The sequence below is a fragment of the Zeugodacus cucurbitae genome, chromosome 3 (genome assembly GCF_028554725.1).
Source record: "Zeugodacus cucurbitae isolate PBARC_wt_2022May chromosome 3, idZeuCucr1.2, whole genome shotgun sequence".
In the NCBI taxonomy this organism is placed as follows: domain Eukaryota; kingdom Metazoa; phylum Arthropoda; class Insecta; order Diptera; family Tephritidae; genus Zeugodacus; species Zeugodacus cucurbitae.
In genome coordinates, this window is record NC_071668.1 from 78,830,017 (window position 1) to 78,848,834 (window position 18,818).

The 18,818-nt window shown below is 31.5% G+C and overlaps 1 protein-coding gene and 1 long non-coding RNA gene across 13 annotated transcripts in view; one reads left to right on the top strand and one right to left on the bottom strand.

The window, feature by feature from the left end:
* LOC105211493 (nuclear receptor coactivator 2) overlaps positions 1-18,818 on the bottom strand; it is a 52,529-nt gene that overhangs the window by 26,851 nt on the left and 6,860 nt on the right. For 11 of the 12 annotated variants that reach the window (XM_054227066.1, XM_054227062.1, XM_054227065.1 and 8 more), the window contains exon 2: positions 13,490-13,693. The exons of the other annotated variant lie outside the window; for it this stretch is intronic. In XM_054227066.1, the coding sequence (XP_054083041.1) occupies positions 13,490-13,530 (41 nt within the window). In that variant the 5' untranslated portion in view covers positions 13,531-13,693. The remainder of the gene's footprint in view (positions 1-13,489; positions 13,694-18,818) is intronic. 12 annotated transcript variants of the gene reach the window in all.
* On the top strand, positions 11,531-14,853 carry LOC128920220 (uncharacterized). The gene is made up of 2 exons (XR_008470334.1): positions 11,531-12,145; positions 14,373-14,853. It is a non-coding gene; the product is annotated as an uncharacterized LOC128920220 (long non-coding RNA).

Sequence of the window (18,818 nt, forward strand, 5' to 3'; positions counted from 1 at the left end):
CTTTTCATTAGGGAAAACATGTTTTTAAATTATTTCAACTAAACACATTATGATTTGATAATTTCACCTAATTCCTTAATACACAAAAAAGTTCGTCCTTCCGGTTGACTTTACATTTTATATTATAATTAGGCTTTACAACCGTTCTCACTATTTCCGAGAGTATATCAATCTCGGTTGCAGTAAAATATACTCTTATTCATTTATGAAATTCATAAATAATTAAGCAATGCAAAGCAGTATGCAGTATAAAACAAAGTAAACGAAGAAACCACGAAATATTTCTTGAGTACTACACTTTCCTTGTCATACATAACATGTTAATTGATAACAAATGCAACTGGACAACATTGTTCTTGATATTTTTTTTTAATTCTGACGGACAACGGTGAAAATTCAATATCAGTAGGAAAATATATTAATCCTTTAACATAACATCAACCATGTAATTGTTATTTTTTAGGTTCTCACTTCACTCAAACTGAATAGATTTGGCCCCAATTTATTTAAAGCAAAACAATATTTAGTAAGCTAATTATAATTAATAAACAATGCTAGTCGTATTAATAGTTTAGATTATTCGAATTTTAAACTTAAATTAATATCACACGTTCTTGTCAATACGTACCATATATACATATTTACGTATACACTGGTGGTCACATAATTAAGGACACTCCGTTTTCTTTTAAAATATTGGTTTATTTTATAATTTAAAAGCGACATATTTTTTTAAACTTCAGTTACCATATTTATTATCTTCTAAGGTATAAATTTATTGAAAATTTAACGAACAAATTGTTTCCCATCTGAACCAAATAAATTAAACTTGGATTCATCACTCAACAGTATTTGTTTCCAAAAATCTAAGGGTTTTCCGATATACTCCTTTGCAAATTTAATACGACTCTTTAAGTTTTTGTTTTATACGTGCGGTTTTTTTCTTGCGATTCAAGAAGACGACATCTGATGGTTCGTGTTGATACATCGTTGGTCAGTTGATCTTTTATCGTGCCAAGAAATTGCCTGGAAGTTAAAAAAGAATTCGCCTTGCAAACTCTACAAATTACACGATCGTCCTTTGAAGTAGTTTTTCTTGGCCGTTTTTTTTTCTTATTTTACTCCCTGTCCTCCGTAATGAATCAAAGCATTGTGAACCATTGATTTTGAGCATAAAAGTTCCTTCGCTACGGCTCTAATGGACATTTTTTCCTTCACGTACTTGTAAATAATCATTTTCCTCAATCCTGGAGTATAACTCTTTTTTCGACCCATATCTAACAGTTATTTTATTTGATATTGAATATTTAGTTAATATACAAATGATTTATACAACTTACCGCAAGTTTTTGTGTTAAAATAATAAAAAATTCAATAAAAAAAATTGGTGTCCTGAATTATGTGACCAAGCACCAGCACACTCAAAATACAATAAATTCATCAAACCGCCGAATTTTAGTAAAAGTGTCTAAATTAGTCACTCAAAAACGTGCTACATTTTTGAGCACAGTTATAATACACCGTTGCAATTTACAGTGGGTCTCTAGGCGAAAATTTAGTGCTAAAAACATTGAACTAAAACGCGTGTTTTACTCAACTTTATTTTGTCCCTAATTATGTGGCCACCAGTGTATATTAAAGTTATACAAAAAGATGCTAGTAGGTCAGAGTCGACTGAAATGGCAAAACCGTCAACGGAATAGTCTATAACTAAATATGTATGTACATAAAACTCCTCTACGTTAAGCATAAAACTATGCAATTGAAAAAGCATCAATTGTACATATATATAATAGAAAAAAAGCTAGTTTTTATTAAATATAATGCATAGCATTGGAGGAAAATTTGATGTCCGTATTCGCGTCAAATATTGATTATTACTGACGGGAAATAGTTATTGAAATTGAGAATTGATAGAGGCGTAAGAGTTTTGTTAAAAATATATAGATTTTAAAATATAAGTTGAAACTTTGTTTTTACTTATGTGTACATATGTTATTTGAGTAAAAAAAAAGAAATATATGCATTACAGACTATGACATAATTACACTTAATTAGGGGTTACATTTTCTCTTTGGATCAGTTTTATCCTTGATAAACTCCGATTTTTTCCAATTGATATTCATATACGATATGGTCAACCAGAGAGTTGGGTATTAATATATTTGGCGTATCATTCTCATCCAATCTTATTAATAGCGTTTTCTGATCTCGATGAGAATCGAAGAAATACATTGTATAAGCAAATAGCGCATTGTGAAAAAATTTGGCGTGTAAACAGACAGGCGTCTGTTTTGGTAATTTTTATTGTAAAAATTAACTAATTTATTTACTTTTATAGAATAAAGAAAAGTGATTTTAAAGGTAAGTAAACCGATTTGAAGCTAAAATTAACATGCATGCAAACTTGCTATATTTAATATGACTTTAAATATTTCTTTACAGTTTGCGGCTACCCCTTCTGGAACGGACAACGGAAAGTGTAGACCCAGTGTAGCTGAGAGGCTACAAGGAGTCCTGAAATGTTATACGCGACGAATCGAAATTTGGGTAATTCGAAGGAGAAGTTACATATACATATAAATCAGCTAATTCTTTCCTGCAAGGAGCATAGGGCGCAACCATTTCTGCGCTTTATTGCGCTCCAACCGAATTACTGAACTAGGTCCGAGGTCAGCGTCCAAGCAGGTATGGCCAGGTCTACCAACTTGTCTCTATCCAGAAGGATTCCAATCAATAGTATTTCTTGCTACATACAAATGTCGTTAGCAGGTTTGGGTAAGGTGTGTACAATCCACGCCCACTTACGTCAGACAAAAATATTAATATACATATGTACATTTCGCTCATTTACTTGAATAGTGTCACAACTCAAAAAAGTCGATTTTTCAGGAGAGCGATTTAAAGTTTTCAATAGTCATAAATGGACCAAATAGAGTGTACTAATGCTTTTTCTGGCGCAGAAATGTGACCCACTTTGAATTATTTCGTTATTTGTGAAAAATATAAATGTATTTCGCCGTCATAAGTCAAATGTGTCGTTTTTGCTGAAAAAAACAATATGAATAATTTAATTAATTTTTAAAGTTTTTTCACCAATATCGTTGTAATACAAAATGTGTCGTTCTTTTTGAAAAGAAAATCAAATTCACTTTTTCACAATATGTGTTGGAACCCAAAATATGTCGTTATTTCGTAAAAAAATTATAACTAATTCTGGCACAAGTGAGAAGTGTCGTTAATGTGGTTAAAAACTAATGCAACATAAAAAATTTAAGAACGGCACATTCTTATATTACGGTTTATTTTCCTACGCATCGGAATGAAATTTTTATACAATATGGACAATGAAATTGCGCACATTTCTGCATACTCAACTCAAAAATCTTGTTTTTTGAGTTATGACACTATTCAAGTAAATGAGCGATATGTATATTTAGATTAAGAATATATGAATATATCATTTGAATTGTTAAATTCGGACATAACACGTATAGCTTAATATACATAAAAAATACGCAAAAAATTATAAAACAATTTGTAAATGTAACAATTTAATAATAAGTTTAAACTGTTTAAGTTTATACTATTGTAATATCTACATATTTGAATTTGTAATCATTGAAAATGTAATAAAATAAACAAGTAACACGGGGCCACTTATGCAAAATGTAATTGGATAAAGCGAGAAGACCATTGAACGAGTAGGGGCATAGTGTCATTTCTTTCCCAAGCTTCAAACAGAAGTAACAGACAAATAAATTTTTGGTAATGTTCACAGTAACATAGAGGTAAGATGGTCAGCAACTCTCATGTTTTGCGTAGAAAATGTTTTTCCGAGTCAGTTGCAGCATTTTGAGAATGAGAAAAGAAAACGCTATAAGAATTCTCAAAGAGTGACACATACATATGGTAGTGCAAATTCAACTGTAGAAATTAATGTATTTTTATTAAGTAAATTGGGTAATAGGACACAATTTTAAATTGAATCTGGTTCTTTCACTTTACAATGTATAAACCTAGCATCAATTATGATATTGGATTCAACTTGTATGTAAGTTTGTTTGAGCACTTGGTATAGTTGATTTAGATTAGAATCGAAGACATCAATTTATGAATTGATATTGATTTAAATTAAATGTAATCCGATTTACCTAAATATTTTTCAAACGGGAACTTGAAATTGGCGCAAGTAATTCCTGAGCTATGGTTTTTGATCCATAGAAGGGTGGTGCTATACTCACGTTCATTTTGTGTACAAATCTGGGTACAGTCTCTTTGTACCATCTTTTCTATACAATTGTGTGCTTTGTCGTTTTTCGTTAGTAAGTTAACACAATTTCAGTCGTTTTCACATAACCTTTGTATGGGGGGCGGGCAAATATTGACCCATTCACAATGGTAAAACTGGTATAAATAGAAAATATGTAATCAAAACTTGGCAGCACTTAGGATAGCGGTTATGCCAGTGTAACAACTGGTAATAGAGAATAACACTGACTAACAGAGAGTAATACTGAAGGCAAATACAACCACTAAATATTTGTTTTTACAGTGGTTATCGGTTAGCTGCTCTACTACTGGATTAGCCATAAATTGATAATGCATAGCATTGGAGGAAAATTTGATGTCCGTATTCGCGTCAAATATTGATTATTACTGACGGGAAATAGTTATTGAAATTGAGAATTGATAGAGGCGTAAGAGTTTTGTTAAAAATATATAGATTTTAAAATATAAGTTGAAACTTTGTTTTTACTTATGTGTACATATGTTATTTGAGTAAAAAAAAGAAATATATGCATTACAGACTATGACATAATTACACTTAATTAGGGGTTACATTTTCTCTTTGGATCAGTTTTATCCTTGATAAACTCCGATTTTTTCCAATTGATATTCATATACGATATGGTCAACCAGAGAGTTGGGTATTAATATATTTGGCGTATCATTCTCATCCAATCTTATTAATAGCGTTTTCTGATCTCGATGAGAATCGAAGAAATACATTGTATAAGCAAATAGCGCATTGTGAAAAAATTTGGCGTGTAAACAGACAGGCGTCTGTTTTGGTAATTTTTATTGTAAAAATTAACTAATTTATTTACTTTTATAGAATAAAGAAAAGTGATTTTAAAGGTAAGTAAACCGATTTGAAGCTAAAATTAACATGCATGCAAACTTGCTATATTTAATATGACTTTAAATATTTCTTTACAGTTTGCGGCTACCCCTTCTGGAACGGACAACGGAAAGTGTAGACCCAGTGTAGCTGAGAGGCTACAAGGAGTCCTGAAATGTTATACGCGACGAATCGAAATTTGGGTAATTCGAAGGAGAAGTTACATATACATATAAATCAGCTAATTCTTTCCTGCAAGGAGCATAGGGCGCAACCATTTCTGCGCTTTATTGCGCTCCAACCGAATTACTGAACTAGGTCCGAGGTCAGCGTCCAAGCAGGTATGGCCAGGTCTACCAACTTGTCTCTATCCAGAAGGATTCCAATCAATAGTATTTCTTGCTACATACAAATGTCGTTAGCAGGTTTGGGTAAGGTGTGTACAATCCACGCCCACTTACGTCAGACAAAAATATTAATATACATATGTACATTTCGCTCATTTACTTGAATAGTGTCACAACTCAAAAAAGTCGATTTTTCAGGAGAGCGATTTAAAGTTTTCAATAGTCATAAATGGACCAAATAGAGTGTACTAATGCTTTTTCTGGCGCAGAAATGTGACCCACTTTGAATTATTTCGTTATTTGTGAAAAATATAAATGTATTTCGCCGTCATAAGTCAAATGTGTCGTTTTTGCTGAAAAAAACAATATGAATAATTTAATTAATTTTTAAAGTTTTTTCACCAATATCGTTGTAATACAAAATGTGTCGTTCTTTTTGAAAAGAAAATCAAATTCACTTTTTCACAATATGTGTTGGAACCCAAAATATGTCGTTATTTCGTAAAAAAATTATAACTAATTCTGGCACAAGTGAGAAGTGTCGTTAATGTGGTTAAAAACTAATGCAACATAAAAAATTTAAGAACGGCACATTCTTATATTACGGTTTATTTTCCTACGCATCGGAATGAAATTTTTATACAATATGGACAATGAAATTGCGCACATTTCTGCATACTCAACTCAAAAATCTTGTTTTTTGAGTTATGACACTATTCAAGTAAATGAGCGATATGTATATTTAGATTAAGAATATATGAATATATCATTTGAATTGTTAAATTCGGACATAACACGTATAGCTTAATATACATAAAAAATACGCAAAAAATTATAAAACAATTTGTAAATGTAACAATTTAATAATAAGTTTAAACTGTTTAAGTTTATACTATTGTAATATCTACATATTTGAATTTGTAATCATTGAAAATGTAATAAAATAAACAAGTAACACGGGGCCACTTATGCAAAATGTAATTGGATAAAGCGAGAAGACCATTGAACGAGTAGGGGCATAGTGTCATTTCTTTCCCAAGCTTCAAACAGAAGTAACAGACAAATAAATTTTTGGTAATGTTCACAGTAACATAGAGGTAAGATGGTCAGCAACTCTCATGTTTTGCGTAGAAAATGTTTTTCCGAGTCAGTTGCAGCATTTTGAGAATGAGAAAAGAAAACGCTATAAGAATTCTCAAAGAGTGACACATACATATGGTAGTGCAAATTCAACTGTAGAAATTAATGTATTTTTATTAAGTAAATTGGGTAATAGGACACAATTTTAAATTGAATCTGGTTCTTTCACTTTACAATGTATAAACCTAGCATCAATTATGATATTGGATTCAACTTGTATGTAAGTTTGTTTGAGCACTTGGTATAGTTGATTTAGATTAGAATCGAAGACATCAATTTATGAATTGATATTGATTTAAATTAAATGTAATCCGATTTACCTAAATATTTTTCAAACGGGAACTTGAAATTGGCGCAAGTAATTCCTGAGCTATGGTTTTTGATCCATAGAAGGGTGGTGCTATACTCACGTTCATTTTGTGTACAAATCTGGGTACAGTCTCTTTGTACCATCTTTTCTATACAATTGTGTGCTTTGTCGTTTTTCGTTAGTAAGTTAACACAATTTCAGTCGTTTTCACATAACCTTTGTATGGGGGGCGGGCAAATATTGACCCATTCACAATGGTAAAACTGGTATAAATAGAAAATATGTAATCAAAACTTGGCAGCACTTAGGATAGCGGTTATGCCAGTGTAACAACTGGTAATAGAGAATAACACTGACTAACAGAGAGTAATACTGAAGGCAAATACAACCACTAAATATTTGTTTTTACAGTGGTTATCGGTTAGCTGCTCTACTACTGGATTAGCCATAAATTAGTATATAATGTTTTAAGAGGTTTAATTATAATAGCAATTTATATCCTTGTGTTGTTGTGTAAGTTATTGTATGTACTATAATTTTACTCCTGTGAAATTTGGTAGATTTTAGTAAAAGGAAAGCGAGCCACTGGTTGGTAAGCTGGTGGTTTCAAAACTTCAAGATTTAATATTTTCAAATTTTTTCTTACTAAATATGTTATAATATTTTATCCAAAAATATCAAATCAATCCGAGTAAAATTTTAAAACATATACCCTTTGGAAGTTCCGCCCATCAAGCAACGTCAGTAACAAGATGGTCGGTGGACACTATATCTCTTTGGAATATCATACTAATGAACACATGACGAGATATATCCATTTATTATCGAAATATTTTTAGTTTATTGATTTTGGAAGAACCAATAATGAGTTATGATGTCCACGGCAACAGCTTTTTCTTGGACACATTTTAAATAAAATTTCACAAAACACTATTTAAATATATTTATTTAAAAAATATGTAAAAATTCCCTTGTTTTCAGTCTCTGAATACCACCTAACCCGTAATGAAAAAGTGGATAATTAACAATAGAAAACTCTACAAAAAATGTAATAAAAGAAACTGTGTAAAGTATACAATTTAATCATTTGATTAATGTTGTTTCAAATAATACTACCCTTGTTTGAATCTCAAAAACTTTTGAAACAGAAAAGAACAATGCTACCATACAAAATGTGAAAATTTTGATTTGAAGTTGGAGCAAATATTGTTTCTTTGGGGCAGAAAGTAGTTTTTCAAACACTAAAATTGCTAGTGATAAGAAAAATTGCTATAAATAAGAAATCAAAAATTAATAATTTCTAATCAGATAGTAAGCCATATTACGATCCGAAGGATACTGCCAGAATTGTTACTCCCTTACTCTAATATCAACGATTTTAACTCATCCAATGGTCAGCATAAAGCCCTGACCTTGAGAATTTGTGGGCTATTGTAAAGAAAAGATTGTGCCGAAAAGAAAAGAATTGCCGTACAGGAGCTTTGGAGCAGATTATAAGTTGAATGGAGAAGCATATCAAAGGAAATAATAGAAAATATAGTAGAAAGTATGTCGAGACGTCTAGAAAATTTAATTAAACGCTAAAGGTAATTTGAACCCATTTACTCTTTACGAGCAAAACTGTGTGTTTGCTAATGAAGTATCCCGAAAATTTTCTAAAATTTGAGCTGTGACCCCTACATATATAGTAACATTATGATCAGGAAAATATAGTCAATTAATATAATTAAGACATCTTACATATTAACCGATATATGCAGAATACATTCAACCGTAAGTTCCAAAAATAATAGAGCTTAAGAGTATAAGGCGAACGTAATTGGTATATTGACGTCGAAGTTGGTCGGGTATTTGAGTACAGTTGAACAAAACTCTTATGCACGTGGCAACCAAAAATCAATTTTGTTGAACGGTGTTATTAATGAAGATTTAAAACGTATACTCTTAACATATATGTCCAATAGTACGTAATATTTATATAAGTAGACATTAGTTGCTTACTCATATCACTTGCCAGTATATCGTAATACCCATAACAATCTTGTCTGGTATGTTGCAGTTAGTACTGAAATGAGATGGTAGCAGTGGTATGCACTTGCTGTACAGAGAGACAATTTTCGAGAGAATATCTACATATGTGCGCTTAAACTAACTTATAACAACGCATTACTCTTGAGAGCACAGTCGTTCACCGAAAGTGGGTCATGGATGGTGGAAAAAACGTAAGCAAAGTGGGTCATGAATTTTGTTTCTCTCATGTTCAAGTGTAATTCGATTTTACTTTTTTTTTATATTTTCAATAAGCAAAATTTTATTTGGACCTATTTTATGCAACTAATATTTATAAATTAAAAACTGTTGAACAATCAATCACAAATTAAAATACTCTTAAAATACATCATAATTTTAAAGTAAAAAGCTACTTACTGTTATTGGTTAGGTATTACTTTTAAGTTTTTATTCTTATACACTTTATTTTTTACCAATTGCATATCGTAAAAAAAGTGATCTATCAGACATGTAGATATAAAGCATGTCGCATATGGCTAACTACTCAATATTTAATGGAAATGAATAAATAAATGAAAAATTTAATGTTTTGGAACTAGGATATATCTATACAAGATAGAGATATATTGGCAAGTTTTAAATGTAAAAAATGTATCTATTACTTACGATTATTATAAGGAAATTGGACTACATTATCCCTTATATGGAGTAAAAATACTTATAGGAAGAAAGGAGTGCTCCTTTTCTGACAGATATTCAAACAGAACTATATGCAGTCCAAAATGATACTACTCATAGCCATATACTGATAACTTGATATACCAGGTACAAGTGATTCAAAACTGAATATAGGCAAAATAATTTTAAAATCTTTTTATGAGAGTTGGATTTTACCCCCTCTAAATACAACGAAATATGTAATCGTGTAGTACCATCATAATCGATATATGGCAATTCCCTTTATAATTAAAATTTTTTACCCCTCTAATTAACATTATATCTTAATAAAACTAGCTAAATATTATTTTTGGTATTTTTCTCCAGCCACCATTAGAATGCAACTTTTAATAGCTAATGAGCAGAATATGAAAGTAAGTAAGAAAATAATTAGTCAACGCTTGATAATAAAGCTCCAATAAATAAATGAGGAAAGTATACAGTAAAAGTCGTTTATCTGAAAAGACACCGAACGACCTACACAATACTAAACAGTACAAGGTAAAATAAGCTAATGAAAAATTATGTGCTAGAGTAAAGAAACAAACCAGACCAACGATAGAGCCAACTCATATTCTTACCAAGAAGAAAAACTTCAAAACCAAAAACGAAGACTGGAGAATAGTGGCGACGGCTGCAGTTGAGTGTTGGCTTAAAGTCGATAAACAAGAGAAGAGATAGAGAGAATATAATAACAAATGCCAAAAATCCAAACATCTCAGTGTGTTGGATTTTGTGCAAAATATTTCCTATGACATTGGCAATTTGCAACTCTTTAAATATTTAAACATTAAAAATGAACTGAAATTTGTTGTATGCAATGAAATAATCACATATGTATATCTGCAGAGCTTTTATTTAATTTTGAATCCGAGTTAATCTTTATTGGGCGTATGACAAACAAAGAGAGAACAGGATTGAGAATATGCTATATGTATATGTATAATGTTTCACCATTTAAGAGAAGACTCTAAATTAAGAAGAGAGGTAACATGCTCAAATGTTTGAACGTAAATATCACATACGAAACTAAGCAAGAATACTAATATTATTTGTTATTTATATACATACAATTTTATATATATTTATTCAATTAGCTATTTAATGAAATTCTTATTATTCCTAAATTAAGCAATTCATGCATATTCAGATAACATGTCTATCATCGGACAACTTGTTAAGAAAACAATAATTCGCATTTGCGTACAAAAACCTTTAATATACTGTATGTTCATATCTATTATCACTAACTCGCTCTCGAATTTGCCGTTTCTTTTATTCAATGCGTAACAAGCTGTACATGCATACATACATCGAAATGATGAAGTCGTGTATATGTATTTAGATAAATATCTGAATTTTCATGTTAACACATAAACACAAAAACATACCAAGCAATTTTCACCTGTTATGCATATATGTATGTATATGAACATATGTATGCATAAGTTTTAACAAATTAGTCAGGAGAATTATGTTGCCTTTTTTTTATTGATTAAATTGCATTCATACAAATATGTTTATTAAAGGTGGGTACGTATTTACTATATTTCAGAAACAATGCCAAATAATACAGTACAAGTATCTGATTGCTGAATCTTGTTTGTTGTAATAAATATTACATTTCTTTTACTTTCGAATTTCCGTAAAACAGTCGGTTGAGATACGAAGATACGAACAGCAAATCAAATAAGTGTGCAGAACAGAAATCGTAGGAATGACAATACAAAGCAATGAGAAATAAAGCTGTCGACTAAACAAAATGGCAAAATGTCAATGTCCTGCGCTGACAGTACAATTTAAGAGAAAATTCTTGGAAATCAAGAGAGCGTAGAAAAAGTAATCAGTTTGCATATTAAATCAGACTAATTCAGTCAAATATATAAAATTTAACTGCAAGTATATTGTCTGAGAGAGCTTTTTAAAAACACTTAACTAATGTGAATTTAGAGCGGCGTTAATTGTACGCTAGTCTAGTGACTACTATGTGGTGGATTATTGGGTATCTGATGAATTCACTCTCTGCTGTGTAATTCATTGTGAGACCTGTTATTTTTTCGATGTGCTTACGTAGTGACTTTGTCTTTGCATATGTATTTGCGCACTTCGGAATTGCGTCGCAATTTTTCTTAGTGTTTATACCTCTTTCTCACTTAAATGTTCACATCAGTACAAACGGTGATTGCATTGCATTTGCCATTGTCAAATCGTCACAAAGGCTGCAAGAAGAGCATTTTTTCAGTTACGTGTTGTTAAGCTTCAACGAAACGTAAAATAACTTTTTATAACAATAAAAAAATAAATAGTTAATAATGCAACAAGTTGCAACAACCTGCGTCTAAGGTCAATAATGTCGAATTGCAGAGTATAATTTCGTGGTAAAGGTGTTTCTTAGATTTGTGGAGATTATTATTAAGCTCATAATGACGTTAATCGAAAACATTTAAACGGACAGACATCCGGATTTCAACTCTACTCATCAACCTGATCGCTTTGGTATAAATAACCGCATATCTATAATAACACTTTCAGTTTTAGGACTTACAAACAATCGTTGTGTGAGCAAAACTATTATACTCTGTGCAACATGTTGGGAGAGTATAAAAAGTTATAGTTTTAAACAGCATCTACAAAAATTCCAATTTAAAAATACATTAAATCATCTAAATTGCATACAGTGCCGGACAAAAAATTAGAATGGCCTTGTTAAGAACTTAAAATATCTTTAAAAAATTTCTATTCTAACTAATGAAAAATTCAAACAATTCAGTAAGTTTCAGTGTTACTAAAAATAAAATCAAAAACATTTTGTTCTAAAAAAATGTACTATTAAATGGCATGCTGAAACATATTGGGAGAGAAAAAAAATAAGAACCCTTTAAATAATTATAAATGTTATTACAACGGAATGTAAACTTGTTTACATATGCAAGATTTTGTTGAATAGATATTTACTTTCAGCACCGCTTGGCATCTTTTTAGCATTGGATCCACTAGAGGTCAACTTTCACTTTAGAGCAAAATTTCCATTGTGCAAAAGGGGGCATAACTTCTTAAATTGAATATGCGGACTAGTGATGAGCGATATTCCACTACCGGTGATTTTTTCACTGTGACTGAAAAATCACTGTAGTAATAGCAGATCAGTGATTCTAATTCGAGCAGCAATAGCAGTTCGAAAAGTTCCAATCACTGTTCAGTAGCAATATCAGTTCGAAAAGTAACAATCACTGTTCAGTAGCAATAGCAGTTCGAAAAGTAACAATCATAGTTCAGTACCAACATCAGTTCGAAAGTAACAATCACAGTTCAGTAGCAATCACAGTTCGAAAGTACCAATCACTGTTTAGTACCAATATCAGTTCGAAAGTAGCAATCACTGTTCAGTGATCACAGTAGCATATTTAGTTGCGATTTCGGTAATTTTGGGTACGGTGATACAAAAGCATTGTACCCAAAATTTATTAATTAGTTAATTGTGATTACAAAAGCAGGAACGTTTTGGATATTGTTAAAATTAGTAAAAATGTAAATGTAAAAAAAAAAAAATTGTGGAGTACAAATTCTCATAAAGTCGTTTTTTTGTTGCGATCGCAATAGCAATATAAAATCACAGTGATTTAAAAAAAGCAATATCGCTCATCACTAATGCGGACGTAAATAAATTGGTTCACCTTTTATGTTAACTACTACAGAGGGTCCACACAGTACCAGAAGAACAATTACTATTTCATGATGCTTTCATTTCTGTGCTTAGAAGTTTTTGCAGTATATTTGACGTTAAATACTGCATTTTTAAACCCATTACTAATGTTTAGTATCACTTCCAACTAAATTTACCTTGCTTTTATCTGTCCATAGCGTATTACATTTTTTTCCATTTATTAAGCCATTCTATTTGACATGGGTTTTAATGAACTTGATGCGACAGCTTCGTTATCTCTGTATCAACATCGGCTCTTAACAAGCTGTTTTACCATAACGGTTATTTAAAACCAGACAACTGCTCAAACACAATTCAGAACTCATGCCTCCCCTGAAACCCTGAAACGATACAATTCTGATGAAATTGTGGTCTGCGCTTGTAAAAAGGTAAACAAAATTGATGCCGTTAAAAAATAATTTTCAATCGAATATTTCTTGGTTAAGTGTTTTTATTTTTTTGTCCGACACTGTGTATGTATAGACAATTGTGTTCACAAAAATAGCAGTGCCCATTTAGGTATGGGAACAAATTTAACTGCACATGCAAATTGTAGAAGAAAAAAATGCAGATCCAACTAGGTAGCTAGAATTTATGGAAATCTTTGAGAGAAGAGAAAATTGTTAATATTTGAAAATAAATCCCCCTCGATAATGAAGAAATCTCAAAATGAAAACGAGGAGGTTTTAACTTTAGAAAGCAAATAAGATTTGACATTAAAAATCAATTCCTAGAAGAAAAAATGCAGATCCAACTAGGAAGGTAGACAATTTTTAAAACGCAATTCTTAAAGAACCATCGCGTAAATGGAAACAAGTTGAGAAAAGAAGAAGTTTTTACAATTTAACTCATCAGAGATACTAGTGGCTGATTGTGCATATGGACACACCTACAAAATGTTTCTTACCATTCATTGTAGCTATTGTAGAGAAAATCATATTACATTCAATTCTACAAGCGATACAAAACAACGTAACCTTTAATATTAAATAAAAAAAAATAAATTCCTTTCATTTATAGGGATCAATTTCCTTATGGGTTAACATCAACTTCCAAGTTGGCGACATAATTGGAGTTCAAGTGAAAACATGGCTGAGCCCATGACATTAAAAACAATGTCACGGCACAGATTTGACTCTATACAATGATTTTTTCATTAATCTAAAATCCTAGAAAACAGTAAAGATGGACATTTCATAATACATCCACTGGTTGATGCATTATACGGTATATATCATGGAACAAGGAAATCAGCAGTAGACGCATCTATGAATATTTTTAAGATTAGGGGCGCCATCAAACAATATTGTTCTATCAAAATTTAAGGAGTCTATTAATTATTGCATTTGTTGGAATAGATGAAGTTGTTGAAGAAAATTACGAAGGATTTGGTCTTGGGGAAAGAGTGGTTTTGTCCCTCACACAATCAGGATGGAGCAAGAAAAAGTACCTGTACTTCGACAATTATTTACACCTGTAAGGCTCCTATAGTTTCTCCAAACACAGACTCATCCGTGTTATCGGGGCGTCAAGAAAATATTATATACCGAATTTCATTGAAATCAGTCGAGTAGTTCCTGAGATATGGGTTTTGACCAATAAGTGGGTGACACCACGCCAAATTACATCCAAATGTGCCCATCCCATCTCCTGCTGATGCAATTTTCGTTTGCAAATTTTTGTAAAGATTTTATTGGGAAATAGCATATAAAATTGATATCTTGTCAACAAATTTGTATGCATACGCATACACAGGCTGAATTAAGGCAACACCGTTTTTCGTTTAATTTGTGTTGTCATAATACGATTACGAATATTTCGCTTTAATTAAATAGCAAAAATGGAGTACTTCTAAAATAAAACATGTAAGGAAAAGCTAAGTTCGGGTGTAACCGAACATTTTATACTCTCGCAATTTACACTACTGGAAAAAATTAAGGGATCAAAAATAAATTCCAAATTTTTGGGCAAATTTCAACAGGCCGTAACTTCGAAAGAAATGGTCGTGGTTTTCCACATGTTTGCTCCAGAATAAAGTAAAGTTTAATAGAATAACGAAAATCAGCATATACATATATATAGTATATGAGGGCTGAGGTAATTCCCAAACCGATTTCATTCATTTTCACCCGCAAGGTACACTACACTAAGATATCTCCCATATTAACCAATACATATATGTATGTATGCGGAATAAAGTCGACCGTATTTTTAAAAAGCTATAATTAGGTAAATGGGAGCTAGGAGATGTTATGACCCGATTTTAGTAGTTTTTGGAACAGAGTCACAGTATTAGAAGAAAACAATTTCCCCTGAATTACATTAAATTATCTGAGAGATTTACCCATATTTTCGGTTAAAATTTACTCTTAGGCGCTGAGTTCAACATGTTCGATATCTGGGGTGAGGTTTTTGGTTTTCGCAATTTTGTGGGCGTGCCAATGGTCCGATTTTGCCCATCTTCGAAAGCAACCTCCTCAGGGTGCCAAGAAATACGTGTTCCATTCGTTAAGATATCTCAATTTTTACTCAAGTTACAGACGGACGGACGAAAAAACAGACAGACATTCGGATTTCAACTCGTCTCGTCATCCTGATCATTTTGGTATATATAACCCTATATTTAACTCGTTTAGTTTTATAACTTACAAGCAACCGTTATATGAACAAAACTATAATATGTACTATCTTAGCAACTTTTGTTGCGAGAGTATAAAAATCTGGAATATTAATTACAAAATATTTTCATGGGCTTCAATTTCCGAAAGAAGGACAAACATACATACATAAGTACAATGTATTCGCGCGTAATAATCTGCTGAGCACAATCATATACATATATGCTACTGTAAGCTAAGGTATTGTAAATGACTTGTTGTAACCGAGATGTAGATGTTGCGATTTTTAAGTTCGTTGTTTTGCGTAACCATGTTGTTGCTGACAACCTGCTGCTAATGAAACTCAAACTTTATGTAATGGCCGTAAAAAAATTTATTTTATAACTTATAAGTAACATGCTATACAGTTATATTTAATATTTCAAACGAGATGTATTTTTTCGAATTTTCTGGGGTGAAATGAAAAACACGTTATTCCGAAATAGTGCAAAACTATACGATTTTTTTAAATGTATGTAAAGTATATTCGTTTTCGAAAATTTGATATACAGTGGAACTTACATAAGTCGAAGATCTCCATAAATCAAACTTTAGAATTGGCAATAGCGTTTAGAAATCAAATTTCCTGCCATAACTCAAACTTCCTTAACTCAAACTTTTGAATGGGCAATAGAAGTCAAATTTCATACAAATTTCCTTCTATAAATCGAACTTTTCGACCAAGGAATAATACAAAATTTAAAATTGTACTATCCAGGCATAATTTTAAAGGAACCTCTCTATATCGTAAGGAGGCGAACAAAAATCTGATATTACACTTATGGATTGCATAAATCATATAACAAATGCATGGGATACAGACTAGAGCTCTTGGTTTTCGACTAATCGACTAACCGAATTAACCGAATAGGGCATTATTCGAATAATAATATTCGGTTTGCACTATTCGGATAGTCGTCAGTCATCGACTATTCGATTAACCGCTCATTTCCGACTATTCGAATAGTGTAAGTTCATTCAATTTCCATTTTTTATTGAAAAAAGTGAAATTCATGAAAAATGCGCACAACTGACATTTTCACAAGTAAAAACAAACAAAAATCAAAGGCTGCTTGGATTTCAAACAATTTTCATTTATTCGAATAGTGACAGTATAACTATTCGAATAACCGCAGTAGAACGACTATTCGAATAGTCGTAACATTGCGACTAATAGAATAGTACTAACCGGTTAATATTCGTACGAACGGATATTCGAATAATCGGTTTTTAGGTTAACCCTGGAAAGTCATGCCTCGTCGTTTCGACGACGCGAGTTTTTATTTTGTACAAAAGCCGAATGAATCAGAGCTGTGAAAATTTTATTTATTTAATAAAAGATTTAAGAAAAACTGTTTGATATTGTTTTATTTAGAAGATTTATAAACCAGGTAATGTGAATATATTGATTTTAGTAGGTTTTGATAGGTAGGATAATATATTAAGGTCTTTGAGTAATGCCTTCGTCGAATCGACGAAGGATGACCTCTACGTTATAAAAATAGCGATGATCTTCTAGGGTTAATCGAATAATTTTAAGAGCCCTAATACAGACGTCAAGAGCCAAACAAAAGTATACTGCAACAATTAAAATTACATAATTTATGTTTTAAGGTTATAGAAATAAAACTTTATGCGAAGTAAATAAATAAAACTGTGAAAAAATCTATATTTTACCACTTTTTGAAAAATTTTAAGTTTTAATAAAAATTCTATAACTCGAAGTCTCTCTAACTCGAAGTTTTTTGTGGATTATTGTGATTCGAGTTAGTGAAGTTCCACTGTATCTTAAAGTACTTTTGATTAATATTCAGGATAAGATATAATAATGTAGCTGCCGGCAATTAAAGATATAACATAACAACGCAAAGCACCAAAGGTTTTTTTGAAAGAAATGTTACATTGCGAAAATGGGTGAAATGACACATCACCCTACAAAGATCTTGTTCACAATAACAAAAGCGGTAATATAGTCCCGAACTTAGCCCTTTCTTACTTATTTTTAATTAATTTATAACTAATTAATTGGCTCTATGGAAATAACAATCAATAAGCTACGTAGCTAAACGACATATGTATATATAAAATATTACATTTCTTTCAACTTTTAAATTCTTATACGAAAAAACGGCATTCATCAGTTATCGTCAGTGGCACATCGTTTTGGTACCCCTATATATATGTATGTATGCATCAGAGAACGGCATTTGCTGAATGAAAAACATTCGTACGCGCTCAACAGCCGAATAATCACACTGTTCGGATCAGCCGATCAAACTTGCCTGAGCTCACATTTTCGTTGTTGATTTTAAATTCACTCGTGTGTGTGCGATTTTTTGTTTCACTCCGAGTTTGTTCGGCTCGTGTTCAATAGTCCACTTTCACACAGGCAACTTCTGTTGCTAATTCTCGGGCGATTCTCTTTTGCTGTCGCCCCTTGCGTTCACACGAGCAATTCTTGTTCGACAACTCTGTTCGTGTATTTCTCTCATTCTCTTTCATATAATATTCTCAACTTCTTGTACGCATCGTTTCCAAGCAAAAAATATATATTTCATTAACTAATTTTTATCGTTATTCTCAATTTTCTAGCACATTTTAATTATATTATGCATATTTCTATATGTATTTGCAAATTACATACAAAATTAAATGATTAAATTCAAATTTTCAAATATATTGTAAACATTAATTTTAAAATGTGTGCAAATGCAACACTGTTACGAAGCAGCGAACTGTTACGAATAAGAACACAAAGCGTGTTGCCTGAACACAGCAGACTCGGCACGATTCTCCTCTCCTCGTCGCC